Source organism: Molothrus aeneus, chromosome 5, assembly GCF_037042795.1.
Source record: "Molothrus aeneus isolate 106 chromosome 5, BPBGC_Maene_1.0, whole genome shotgun sequence".
In the NCBI taxonomy this organism is placed as follows: domain Eukaryota; kingdom Metazoa; phylum Chordata; class Aves; order Passeriformes; family Icteridae; genus Molothrus; species Molothrus aeneus.
In genome coordinates, this window is record NC_089650.1 from 11,483,925 (window position 1) to 11,498,847 (window position 14,923).

Genomic DNA, 14,923 nt, shown 5'->3' on the forward strand with positions numbered 1-14,923 from the left:
TACCTTGAAACTTGATAACATGTGCCAGCAGCGCAGGCAAGAAGGAGAAGGTGGGGTTGCGGCAAGAAGGTGTCCGGCCACAGTGGGAGATTTGGGGTGGGCAGAGCCTGAGTTTTTAACCCTTTTTTCAGACAATGAAAACTTTGCAGAGCATTAACCTTTCCTAGAAGAGAGATAGAGATGAAATGGAAGAAGGAAATGTGTGCAAGTGTGAAGGTCTGGGCAAGTGGAAGATGTCGGGAGAGTAGAGAAGAATCTCAGGTGGGAAGAGATGATGGAGTGGCCTGAGCTGGACTCTTCTTGTTATAGCCATGGACAGAGCCATGTTTCCTGTGACACAGAGACTGCATCCAGGGGGAGCCAATGGCTCAGAGCCAAGAGGGTTCAGTGTTGGTACCCCTTGGCCCCAGGGGGTGAAATCTGGGGGGACAGGTGTCCCAAAGGTGAGACTGTGCTCTTTTTGGAACGGGACAAAGCATCCTTAAAAGGACAACCCTAGAAGCAGCTCTGGTCCATGTTCAGTGGTGAGAGCACTGGACATGGAAGGAAGAGGTCACAACGGCAGATGTCATGCAAATACCAAAAACATAAGCTCTAATGGTGAAGGATTTAAACTAAGTTACATTAAACTTTCAAACCTAAAATTACAGTGTTACCTTGTTGTAGTGTTGTACAGCTTTGTAAGCACCAGGTGAGGATGTACCACTAAGTTACACATTGAGAAGAGGCTGTAGGGGAAGATGGTAAATCTACAGGCACACTTAAGGATACAGTATAAGCTTCAACATGACAAATCCAAGGTTATATTAGCAAGGAGAAAAAGGTCAACTTTGCCGCTGAGGTTAGCAGTAGCATTGTTTCACAGAGCTGCCTAAACAGCTGTATGATTCAATATCAAAAATAGTGCAACACAGATTTATTGTCCAAGAGTTCAAAGGAATGATGGGTCCTGATTGATCCCAGGGATTTCACAGGGCATAACAATAAACTACTCCTCAGAAAAAAAAAATTAAAAAAAGGAAATAAAACCTGGTAGATTAGGTTATTAGGCCTCTATCAGGTGCAAGGATTTGCTGCAGTGACAGCTGCCAGATGCTTGTGGCTACTGTAGCAAAATAATTCCTTGTACCAATGGTTTGTACTGGGACCACAGGGATCACAGGAAAATATTCATCACTGGGCTGAGCCATGCAACAAGAGTAAGGGATTTAGGTGCTGGTCTTGGAAAAAAAAACGCTTTTACTGACACCTGAACAACTTTTCTAAATAGTCTTGCACTTTCATAAACCACATAATCAACAGAAGAACAAAGATTATTGTCAGACATCATAATATCATTTAATATTGGCAACAAAAATTACCTTCCATGCAATTAGACCTGAACTTTAAATAGATTACTATAAGACTGGTTTATTTCTGCAACACTGAGGTGTGGCTGTGACAAGAGTTAAATGGTAAAGTAAATATATTCCTTATGGTTGCCTAAACTCTTAAGGCTTCCAGATGTCATCAAATCCATGTTAGACCACTGTAGCTAAACCCTTCTACTTCCAGATCAGAGCACCCAGTGTACTCCATGCCCTTATAAAGCTAAAATAGCTGGCATTAAGGAGCTAAATGTAGAAATCCTAGAACTCTGACTAGTGGTTATGCTGGTTCAAGAAAGCCAAGGAACATGACTTACAATTGTGATGAGAGCACTGCTCCATCATGTAATAAACTCACTCTACAGTTCAAAAATTATTTTTTTAATATTACTATAACTGAACAATAATTTATTGATATTTTCAGCTTCTGGGGGCCACTGAATATGTAATGAACTGCATACAGCAGAACACACTCTACCATCCTGAGATTTATGTGCTCAGACACTACATTTGGTCCTTTTTCACTCACAGATATGCTTCTAAGTACCAGTGTTTTGTTCCCTAAAAGGATTTTCATGTAGAAACACAGGGAAAAGCCAGAGCAAATTAAATATTTGCCCATGTATAAAATCCTTGGTCACAGCTACTACTCTGAAACTTGTAAAGTCACCATAACAATTCCAAAGCAAGTTTATGTTTACACATTCACAGGCTGTACTGCAGGATGTGTAAAAATCCAGCAAGTATTTGATGGTAAGTAAAAACAGAAACTGCAGCATCAGTAACATCAGAAGAAAGGTACCTATGTTTTTTACTCCAGACCTAGCAAAAGTACATGGTGAAAGGAGATTCTTTGTTACTACTGAAAGTACATTTGTATCACTGTTAATGCCACCTCCATTCACCTGTTCTGGCTGTTGATTTCTGTTAGATTCAACTCTCAACTTCACAGACACTGCTGTGTGTTAATGTTACATTTGAGCTGGGTACTTTTAATTTTAAGTACCACCCCAGAATACAAACTCAGAACACACACTCACCTAAACTGGGTTTGTGGCTAAATTGCTAAAGGATGCTAAGTAGCAGCCAAATCCAGCACTTCAGGAAGCCTGAGCAACGGCCCTGTAATATTAATTATAGTTTAACTTCCCTCTTAATGAAGTATGATCAATGCAAAGACAGACAGGGCTCCAAGGAACGTCAATGAGGAAGCCCAGGCTCACAGGCAAGGACTGGAATGTCAGTGGAGACCTCCAGTGGGAGGCAGGAGGGATGCAACCTGGTGGAAAAGAAGTCACCAGCTAGTTCTCCAAGGTGCTTGTTTACTGAAGGAGTCCACCTGTAAACTTGACACTCACATGTACAGGATAAATCATCAGTAAACAGTCCATGTCAGTTGCTTGATTTTGTTTGATATGATGAGTTGCTCTAAAGCATCTCGGGACCGATCTGAAAAAGAACAAAGGAATTTCTTGTTATTCATTCGGAATATAAAGGTGGTATTTGGAATAGGCACACAACACAGTAAAGGAATTCTATATCTGCATTTATATTTATTTTGCTATCACAATATCACACTTCAGATACATGTGTAGTAATCCAAACCCTCTTGGTTCTTTTTCCAATCACCTAACTGTAAAGTATCACCAACCAGCAGAAGAGTTAAAACACTCATAGGCTGTCCTATTCCATTCCACTGTTTCTTGAATGGATGCTGTTCCACACTTTTGGAACAGAGTAGGGGTTTAAGATGCTAATATTTTTCTGAAGTCTTGGGGTCTTCAGCAGCATGCTGAAGAGGAAAAAACCCATGATTTCCAAACAAACAAAAAAATCCCCTCTCTGAAGGCTGCTGCCACATTCCAAAGCAAAACTCTCACCTTGCTTTGAAAATCTCAGTGTACAGTGATCATTTTATCCAGTAAGTTATTATTTGTTTGGGATTACTTATGGAGTACAGTGTGCTTTTCAGAAAGCAAGAAGGTATGATTAGCAAGTAATTATCTTCTTGTGATTAGACCTACCTGTTATCAGTGGGCATCCATGGAACAGGAAAATGTGTATCTTGGGACAACAAGTAAGGACGGCTTCCACAGCGATGTCTGTCAGATTCACACAGCGCTCCATGTGGATCTCCTGTTAGGAAAACAGGAATGACAACAGCCTGTCAGAGCACCCAGAGTTTTAGAAGCAAAGCTTTCCTTTGCCCAACCCATTTCAGAGATCCCCAACCAGAAGGAATTACAACCTCTGTGCATTGACCTCATATATGGTCCTGTACAGAGCAAGAAAAGGCCCTAAGGAAAAATAAGACAGCTTTTCTGTAAAGAGTCTAAACTAAAATCATGAAGTGTAAGAGCCTGAGATGAGAGACGTGGGACTCAGGTGGCTCTTCAAAATGCTGTATAGGAGATGCTACAGCAGTCTCAGGTTGTGGGTAACAGAGCGATGCCTACAGCTGCCAGCCTACAGCAGCTTATAGGCAAGCCTGAAGCTGCTTTAGTTCTGATGATAATGCATTATAGATTTTTCTTTGCTGAGCATCTTAATACATAACAACCAATCAGCATCATACACAACACCTTCACTATCACCTACAGCCTATCACAACTACTGTCATTACCATATTACAGTCATTACTCTCCAACCCCAGGAGTTAGTATGTTACAATTTAAGCTTAAAGTTGGTTTTCTGTTTTCTTTCAGTGGAAAATTCTTAGACCTTTTTCCTACTTGCCACATTGGCATGTTTGTTTGCCTATGGTATCTTCTTTTCCTAAGACCTATTGCTGCTTGGTAAAAACATCTTTTTTGTTGTGGTCAACATATCCTTTGCTTTAGTCAAAAAACCTCCTTCCAGCCTGACTTAACCTTTGCTTTCTTAGTTGTCCAGTAATGACTGGCTCAGCAATTCTCAATTTAGACATCTATTGTTCTTCTATATCAAAACTTGCTTCCATCTCTATTCTGTTCTCAGGTTCTACATTCAGAGAGCTTTCTGCCAAGCATACATATCTGTGAAACTTTCTTGTCAAACTTTCATCTTTTCCAACATCAAAGGTGAGTTTTCACAACACACACACACACACAGCACTCAAGACATCTGAGTAAACTCTTCAAGGAGATTCCATGGTGTTTGAGCCCCATCAGTTTGCCTATGACATTCTCCTACCAATTGCTTGTCCAGGAGAACAGAACCCAAACTGAATTCTGGTGTTTCCCAAATTTTCCCAAAACAGCCTCTGCTGAAGTTTCTGGTGTTTCTATTTATCTACACAGCTCCTAAAAGAAATCAAAGAACTTCTTCAAGATCAGACTAAACCCTGCTCTTTTCTTAATTTCTCTGCAGCTGTACAACTACTGCCTCTTGTACATGCCAGGAAAAGATGAAAAGCAAAATAACAAAACAGGTTATTACCAACTTTTTTCCCCACCTCTGAATTGCCTTACCTACCAATAAATATAACATATAAGAAGAAATGTGGAAAAAAGACCATCAAATCCAGTGAAATTAGGATTTGGTAAAATATACTTTGGAGATTGTAGGATAAAAGAAAAAAGCCACTGTCTTATTGCAAAGTCTTTCCAATTTATAAACTCCAAGGATATTGAAAGAGGACAGAAATTAAAGTCAGTCAGTAAAAACCCTCCCTCCTAAGTAATGCTGCTGATAATAGTAATTATAATTTTAAAAAGCAGGTATTTTCCTTTGTTCATCCCTTTGTTATTAGGTTAAGTCAGTTACCTTTAAATTCTTTGAACATCTTCCACTCACTAGTGCTACAACGCCATCATCTGTTACCTGATGGAAAAACCACAATGGATTAAAGCTCAATTTTTTCAAGCACAGCTATTTAGATGCAAAAATAATATTAATTTATTCACTCCCTGCAGTCAGTGAATACACTTAACATTACAATATTTTCTTCCCAGCTAAACTAGTGGAGAAAATATTCCAAGGTGGGATTTTTTTCATTCTAATAAATACTGTTTCATCTTCCTGCCACCTGATCCAGCCTGGCTTTCTGCAAGGATACTTCCAACTGTGTAACTGCTATTTCTGCAGCTTCCTTGTCTCATTTAACAGTGGGTACACTAACATGGACAGAGCATAGCACTTTAAATGTATAGGTTTAAAAAGCATTTCTGCTCTACCTAGACCAATTTGGGTTGGGGAAAAAAGTAATCATAGCAGAAAAGTTTAAAAAATAAGTGTAAACATGTAGTTAGTGAAGAAGCTTTTACCTCATTTAAAATACACACAGGGAAATAGCTGTTTTCCATAAAGGAAGAGAGGCAAGGAAATAAAAAGCAATGACGTAAGTCTGGAGAAGTAAGAGTTAAATAGCAATAAACAGAAAATCCAAACGAAATATTAAGACTCTTTTGATACCCTACTTCTGGAAAAATCAAAAGAAAAATAGCATCTAAAATAAGAACCTCCTACATGATTTCCAGACTGACATTTCATTGTGAATGCTCAGTACTGGACTCGCATTCAACATAATTACTCACCATCAGTGTCAATTGAATGCTACACTTACTGCAAAAAACCTTTCCCTCGCTTCATTATCTCCCTGTAATTATGAAATATGTTACAGGATTGCTTTTGCAGCTTGTCTCCCCCTCCTCATGCTAAACACTGTTGTTAAATCTTCTTCCCTGCCATTTCTGACATTTAAAATGTCATTCTTTCAGTGTTGACTCTGTAATATAACTCTGACAAGCACAATCACTCCTAAAATATCATTTAATTATGGAGTGTTTACTCCTACTAGGGGCTTGCATTGTTTGACATCCTAGATTATTACCCACAACAGTTTGTCCTAACTGAAAGCAGGCAATAATCTGTCCAAGATTCTACTTTCTTTAAATGAAATATTTTGGATTACTTAACAACTTCAAGAAAATTATTGCACTAAATATACTAAAAAAAACCCCAAGGTAGATTCTAACAAAAGTTTCTCTTTGGTTCACCATACATGCTCTAATACCAAAACATGTATTTTTCCAGTCATTAATAAGCAAAATATACCTTTCCTTTTCCTTAAGAGGCAGAAATTAGAAATCAACCATGGTCCAAATCTTGTCAAGAGTAAAGCTACGATGATCCCCTTTGAACTTTTATCATGACAATCTTAAAAAAGAAACAAACAAAAGTCAATTGGCCAATTGCCACTGTAGCTACCTGAGTAGATGAGAAGTCCACACTGTGAAGAAATTTGCAGTTTTCTCCTAGTGCCTGCAGAGATGCATCCATGATGCCTGAGCAGCTGCCCAAGTTCACTATTTGTAGGAATTGGCAGTTGAGTGCAAGAGCCAGAACTCCACTGTCAGTTATATCACAGCACCTTTTGAAAGAGGCTTCTTGCAGGTAGGGACAGGATAAGGCCAGTGCTATGACTCCTGCCAAAAAACCAACATTTGAAAGAGTTATTCATTCTCTAACAGAACCACCATGCTGAGTCCAAAGGCTCTGGAACAGGTTTTGAGGAAGGAATAATTAAGATAAAGTGGAAAACATGTTAAGCATAGCATGGTTTTAGCAGAAATCTAGCAGGAGAGTAACCTGAGAGCTCTCTCCTAAGATAATTAGTGCTCTAGACCTGAAATTTACACCACTGGAGAGACTTTTAATTAGTACTGGGGTAGCATTGGGGATTTCTTTTTTAAGCAATATTTACCCTAGATATATTCTTTGCAATTCATTCCAATCTAACAAGAAAAATAAGCCAGAAATAAGATCCCAGTTGTCTGTGCACAGATAACACACCTTCTGAAGTAATTCCAAATCTGTTCTCCTTGCAAGAATTTAAGTTGATTTTTTTCAGCTGCTTGCAGTTATAAAGCTGCAATAACGCATTATCTGTAATATCACAGTCTCGGAGGTCCAGAGACTCCACAGCAGGGTGCAACACCTGTAATGAAAACCCACCAGTTCAGTCAAACTCTGCTATGCCATCAAACACATGCATTTTTACATCAAATACTTGTAACATGAGACATCACATACAAGTTTGCAATAGAGGGTGGGGTTACTGTGGTGCTGTTTGCAGGGGTCCCAGGACGAGGGAAAAGACAAGAATCCTGACTCCATGTTTCAGAAGGCTGATTTATTATTTTATATATTATATTAAAAGAAAATGATACACTAAGACTATACTAAAAGAATAGAAGAAAGGATTTCATCAGAAGGCTAGCAAAGGAATAGAAAAGAATGGAATGGTAATAAAATCTTGTGACTGACCAGAGTCTGACACAGCTGGGCTGTGATTGGCCATTAATTAAAAAGAACCACATGAGACCAATCACAGATCCACCTGTTGCATTCCACAGCAGCAGATAATCAATGTTTACATTTCATTTCTGAGGCCTCTCAGCTTCTCAGGACAAAAGATCCCAGCAAAAGGATTTTTCATAAAATATGTCTGTGACAGGGTTACCAGTCCTAGGAACTAAAAACTAAAAAAAATCTGGTCCATTTGTGCAACAGTTCAGCTCCTACAGCACAAACTGTTTCTGTGACAATATGGAACAGGAGCACATTAATACTGCCACTCAAACAATGGAAATACAATCTTGGTGGTTCACTTGCCACATGTGTACCCAGGACAATGCCCTCACACATGCTAGCAAAACTTTGGGGGCAGAAATCTGCAGTGCAAAACAAAAAAATACTGACTTTGATCAAAACTTCAACCTACATAACAGGCAAGAGTGATATTTGAAAGGTATTTTTCCCTAAAGTATTTTTCTCACCCACACACACTCTTTTGCTCATAAACAAGCACTCTCATTACCATACCATGAAGAGGTACCAAATCCTCATTAAATGGGATCTTTCACTCCCACAAGACCCAGATTGGAATTTTTGTGAAATCTTTCCCAAGAGAACATTTATGAAAGTTAGACCCAAAGCAGTGGAAGGCAACAGATTTTAGTAACAATAGCCAGATACTCCCTTCAGCTTGTCACTCCCATCCTTAACTCCCAAGGATAGAAACATAAACTTCCATAAACTAGCAAAGATAACAGCACAGCTGAAAGGCTTGTTAGAGGCCTATTCCTCCTGTTGTTCACCCTAACAATGTACAATAAAGATACTACAAGGCAAACTGGCTGTTTTGCAAATATATAAGCTTTTGAGATAGACAAAGGGTTGGCTGGATGCAGCACACAAAAAAAAAGACATTTAAAAATACAGGTTTATATTTTGTGGACACTTGCTGAATAGCTCTATAAAACTTTATGGTAAAAGGGATTTAGAATAAGGAGTTTGGCATGCATGTGGATGGCTGCCCCAAGCAGAGTAAGGGGGGAAAAGATGCATGATAACACAAATTTGGACAAGAATACAGAGGTAAGAGATAAAATAAAAGTACACACAAAAGTTTAGATTAACAGAATTTCAACTGAAATTCTTTCAGCAAAAATTCTTTTTAAAAATTCTTTAAAAAAACCCCTGAAAAACAGAGGAAAGGCATGAAGGACATGAATAAGAATAAATGGGATACTGCTAGCAAAGAAAGCTAAGTATAATATGCCCAAGGAAAATGATGGATGGATAAGGATATAATTGCAGAAAACTGCATGAACAGAGAAAGAAAAAACACATGAAAAAAGAACCAGAGCAGAATTTCCCAGGGTCACATGGAAAATAGGCTCCAAGAGAAGGCACTGATGAACTGCTGAATGAAGACAAATACAGAGGAGACTTTAGAAAGAGACAGCAGAAAAGTCTGTAAATTAAGGTCTCTAGTTTATTTCCAGGCTAAAAATATCCTAATGGATTTTGTGCATTCATACACACACAATCACATGGCTTTAATGATAGAATCTGTTATGATGTTTTGAAATTATTCCTTACTGAAAAGCTAGTCTAAATCAGATTTTGTCCAATTTTTCCAAAGAACTTGATTTTTACTCAAACACTTAATTTGTGTAAGCACAAAATCATTTTATCTAAAGCTAAATTGTTTTGTTTGTAAGTTTTCCACATTGCTTCTGCCTCTACCCTTGGCTCCACTATCATGACTGAGAAACTGAGAACATTTATCTCTTGAGTTCCAGGTCTAAGCAGGAGTGCACAGGGAGTTGTTAATTTTCTGTTTCAGTAAGGCCAACCCTTAGCTTCCTTCAATTCTCACGCCTCCCTTTGAGGCTGAACAAGATAACAGTAAACAGACAGCAAAACACATGTGCCCCTGAATTTACAGCTGAAGAAATGTCATTAACTGGTGTCATACTGAAACACTGACACACAGCAGTGTGCAAAAGGGATGGGATAATTTCAACTATTGATTCCTAGCTCTGCCATCATTATATTTCAAGGAATCAAAAATTAAATAAATTATATGGAGATTGTGTGCTTAGAATCTGTGTCAATAGAATTCTACCAACAGAATTCTAACAAGCTGCTGAAATCCTCTATATAATATATATAATAAATTATGCATGAGCATCCTGAAACACACTTCACTCAGGAACAGACTGGTGTGCAAGAGAGGCTGCTTTCCTCTCCCAAAACAGACAGTATACTTTTGAATGGATTCTTACCTCACTGATATTTTCATCAGTTATCTGTCCTTGCCTACTCATTAATTTGATCAGTTTATCCTTTATATTGGGTGGTAATGACTTAATATCTGCAGAGTATCTGGAAAGGTTCTTTGTCAAACACTGAAGGCATCTGAAATAGAAGAAAGTTACAATACAGTCACAAAGAAGCATTACATGGTAGAACTAGAACAATCAGTCCATATTTTGTCATCTTCTGCACCCAGCTATGGTTCCCTCAGACCTTATCAGCTTCAGCTGTTCCATGTTCCCACTGATTCAGCTGTTGCCCTTTGGGGTCAAGCTGATCCTTCTGTGAAGCTGTTCCCTAAGCAGCTGAAGGCAAAAATCAGCCCCTCAACCATTTCTTTCTGTGCCTTCCTCAAGCTGTCTCTGAAATTTGCAGGTGCAATGTGAGCTGTTAAGTGTCTGATCTGAATGAAAATCCCCTTGACTTAAACTCTGAGGACACAGAAACAACACTGCCAGGACAAGTGGCTGAGTGCAGGGGGCAGCAGCAGCCTGGAGTAATGCCAAATTAAATTTAGCATATAACCACAGCTCTGGAGTCCCTACAGGTAAATAGGAACAAAAAAAAAAAAAAACTTGGTCTGGCATCAGAATGCCACCAAACTGCAGGAAATTAAACTCACACCAAATAAAAACCTTAAAGACATCAAAATATTAATGCTTTATAATCTGATGGGTAGCACAGACTTAAGGCAGGAAAGAAGGATGATTTCCAGCATGGAAGCATGTTTAAAAAAACCACTGGGGTTCACACAGTGGAGGATGAGCACCTCTAGCAGGTCACTGCAAGGACACTGTCTGGAGGAGACATTTCAAGCAGAACCCAGGCCTTGCCTGCAGACACCAGGATCACCTTTAACTCATTCCTGCAGAGATGTGCAAGAATTCCACACCTTCCCAGAACCTCAATGACTGCTGGATGAACTCAGCTGACTGATCAACAGAGAAGCCTGTACCAAGCTCTGTCTCAGGATATATAGGTTACACCATCCACATTCTTTGTTTTGAGATTAAACACCTTATCTATATACAGACCATTCCTCTACTTGACTGCAGAAATTTTTAGGCAGTTATTAATATGCCTATTATTTATAGGCAGGCATATTAAGAATAGTTGTTTACCCCTTAAAAAAAATAAAATCTTACCAAAGATAATTAACACACCATTTATTATCATCTCTGAGGACCACAGATGTGAACCTGCTCACGGGCAGGATCTGTGCAACATGGTGAGCAGAAAGCAGAGGCTTGTCTCACTAATGCACCTCCAAAAGGGGCCTCTAAACCAACTGCTTAACAGTTCAAATCTGCAGAAAATACTCCAAACCCAACTCAGATACATGGAAATCAATGTGAGCTATGCCAACTCTTACTATGGCATATTAAATTTACCTTGAATAGTTATTAAGATTAATCACCTTCTTTTCAAAAAGCTGGTTGATATTCTCATAGCACAATATTGATCTCTAGTTTACACAATTAATCATTTAAATTATAAAGGTTTTCACAGTAATTCTACTTTATAGGAAACTATAAAACACTTATTGGCTACACCATGGCAACTATAATCTTATCATCAGTGCTCTAAGGTACAAATAACAATCTAATTGTACTCTTTGCTAGCTATTCTTCTTTTATCTTTCAAATGAAAGATTTTATTCCCATGCTGTTTCTAACTTCCTCCAGAACACAAAGGAATCTGACACTGACAGATAATGCAGAGAATAGAAATATTCAGTTCCCCTTTGGAGTTGCAAGATAGAGCTTAAAGACCAACTAGCAAATTACATTAAATAATAAAAAAGTAGACACACAGGATGCTAAATGTAGCTGCAACCAGTGGGTAAACAGACAATGAGGAATGTAGTGGCTTTTGTGCAGAAGTTATGTAACAAAGAACAACTGTGCACGCCCTAAGAAAAGGACAATGCAAAGTCACCCTTTGCAACGCTGGGGACACTTGGTGACCACCAGAGACCCCTTCAGACCCTCTAGGACCACAATGTCATAAATGAGAAGCTTGACTAGGCCAATATTCAAGCAGCAATCAATTTATTAATTAATATGGTAAAGTATGAGCAATACAGCACTGGGTACAGTGGGGGAAGTTTTCCCTCCAACTGCACACCCATAGTTGAGGCTTACAGGTATTTACAGGGGTACTCATCAGCTTTCTCAGCAGTTTCTATTCCCAGTTTTTATGTCACAATCCTATACACTATTGTGATTTAGACTTCTCAGGATGCACATCCTGAAAGGAGTCTCCCAGCTGGTAGAGTCCAGCTTCCAGATGTGGGTCCAACTTTTAATTTCAAGGACTATAAATCTCATAACAGTGATGTCCAGCTTCCCTTGGTCAAAACTATTAATCCTTGAGTTGATGTTCATCTTCCTTTCTCAAGCTGCTTTTCACTGTTTTAAGGCATGAGATAAGCATGTTTCCTTTTTATGTATTCTAAAGCTATAGTTTCAAAGACCCTTACCACAAGCAATATTCTAAAATTATACTTCAAAAGGTGATGACTGCAAAACTCTTTAAGGCTTACCTACAAGCAGAAAGCTCTTGTGAAAAAGCAACATCTTAAAACTTTAATTCAAATCAACTTAAGACTTATAAAAGTTAATTGTGAACAAAGGATAGATTCAAAAGCTTCTTTCATGCTTCATTTTCCTCAGTTATTTATTAGAATTCATCTTTATAACTGTCCCATGGTCAGTCTCCACACATATCACAATCACAAATACACACGTTGCCTATATATTCCTGACACAAAACACAGCTTTGTATTTCACAACAACAGGACTTCCAGTGAGATGTGGATGCATGAAAATTAGTTCTAGGATAGTGATGCTTATGTATTAGCCAGTAAGCATGCTTTAAAGAATACGTATGGAATAGACACTTGTAGAGTGTCCATAGAGCACTATGGAATAGACATCTTGTAAAGTGTCACGATAGACTTGCTTAGAGGAAAAATCCTCCAAACGTGTCCAGTTATGCAATAAAGAATGCCTGCTCTCAAATACTTCAAACACCATTCGGTGGATTCTCCGGGGCCAGGAGAAGCCATGGATCCTCAGCCGTCCCTGCACACCCGGATCTGTCAGCCTCGTCACCCCTGTCACTCCTCCCGAAGGGGCACCTCTGACGATCCCCGCCACCTCTCCCGCAGCTCCCGAGCGCTGCCGGGCCCTGCCCGCAGCCGCTCCAGCAGCGCCGCCCAAGGCCTGCCCCCCTCCCTGAGCCCCTCGCAGGGCAGGCAGGCGGCAGCGTGTCGGGGCGGCACTCACAGGTCCAGGAGGAGCCGGACATCCTCGCCGGCGCCGTCCCAGCTCATGGCAGGGAGCGGGGAGTGCGGCGGGGAGCGGGGAGAGCGGGGACGCCGGCCCGGCGGTCGGTGCCGAGATGGCGGCGGCGCCCGGAGGATGACGGGAGATGTAGTCCTGCTCCCGGCCCGCCATGGGAGCGCCTCCCGAAGCGGCCTGGGGCGCTGAAACGCCCCGCAGCAAAAAAACGGGGCTCTCGCGCCCCATTTCCAGAGCTTAATAGTTAGGAGAAAATGTTCTCCTAAGAGGGGAGGCTGGGAGCCTTCAGGCAAGGGCCACAGTGCTTTTAAGGGCTCTTTCCCCCTTGCTGCCATCAGTGGAGGCATTCCACAGCACCGAGTTTCCTATTAGCACATCCATCTGCAGCAATAAGAGCCTGCTGTCTGCCAGCTCTTTCGTCCTGCAATTAATTTTGGTTTTGATTTTGTTTTTTTTGGGTTTTCTTGGTTCTTTTTCCTTTCCTTTTTATATTTCTGCTTTGTCTTAGGTTGCAAACACAAGATATGGCTGGGGGTGTGTATTCTATTGCCATCTGTTAGAGGTCAGGCAGTTCTCTTCTGTTAATTGGGCCACCTGTTAAAACCAGGTGGGGCAGTTTTCTTTATCTCTTCCACAACCCATCCTCCCTCCAAAATATCTTCTGTTAATGGGCCATTGAGTCTGCATGACATAACTGCATGACTGATAAAATTACATGGTCCCATTGTGAGATGCTACATAGAGGGGAGGAGCCAAGCATTCCTAACTGGATATAATCTGAGATTTGGAACAACAGAGACAGCCTTTTCCCACTGGATTCCCAGAGGAGCAGCTTTCTTCTCCACTGGATTCCCAGAGGAAGACCAGGCCCACCTACACCACCAATAAACCTTCAGAGAAAAACTCCACCCTTCTACAGGATCACCGCTTCAACAGATGCTGATGCATGAGGATGCTGCAAGGCCTACAAAATAGATTTTATGATTGGATAATTAGAAATATCCGTTAGTTGGTAATTGGATGATTCAAGTTGTACCATTATGGTGAAAGCTATAAAACCCCCTAAAGAAAAATTGCTTGTATGTGACCAGTTTGACTGCAAGACCTCATGCCCATAATTGAATATTTATCCTTGCAATGCCATTCAGTCATCATGAGCTAATTACTGAAACAAAGGTCAACAGGCCAAACAATTTTTGTCTGTTAAAAATGCATTTATGAAGCTGGCTGAGAGAAAGCATTAGAGCCCATGCTCTATGAAATGTTTCTCTAGAAGCATTTCTGTTCCAGATAGATTTCAGTGGGTTTATACAGCATGTTTACCACATTTCCCGCTTTCCTTTTTTGATTAGTGTTCAATAAGCAAGTGGTTAGTTATGCATTCCATCAAGCTACTATATTTTTAACCTATTGTTGATGCAAAACCAGCCTGTCTTCCTTATCTCTTACCTGCACATATAACATCCAGCTGCTTGTCTTCCTGTTTTGCCAGTTTTGCTTACTAGATTTCCTTCCCATTGTTAGCTATTCTGTTATACTGAAATTAATGTCTTTATTTTCTTAAGTTATAGTCATGTCAATACTTTAATTCACATCTGTTAATTACAAGCTCCTGGTTCCACTGGCAGGCCTCCCTAGAGATCCCTTTCCTGGGGTCAGGAAGCT

At 40.0% G+C, this 14,923-nt stretch overlaps 1 protein-coding gene across 1 annotated transcript; it reads right to left on the reverse strand.

The window, feature by feature from the left end:
- Positions 1 to 568: 568 nt before the first annotated feature.
- AMN1 (antagonist of mitotic exit network 1 homolog) lies at positions 569 to 13,365 on the reverse strand. Its single transcript, XM_066549900.1, has 7 exons — positions 13,244 to 13,365; positions 9,923 to 10,055; positions 7,140 to 7,284; positions 6,555 to 6,772; positions 5,112 to 5,168; positions 3,392 to 3,503; positions 569 to 2,816 (listed from the first exon to the last, which is right to left on the reverse strand). Exons 1-7 carry the CDS (start codon positions 13,288 to 13,290, stop codon positions 2,743 to 2,745), a joined length of 786 nt encoding a protein of 261 aa, XP_066405997.1. The 5' UTR covers positions 13,291 to 13,365; the 3' UTR covers positions 569 to 2,742.
- Between the last annotated feature and the right edge of the window lie 1,558 nt (positions 13,366 to 14,923).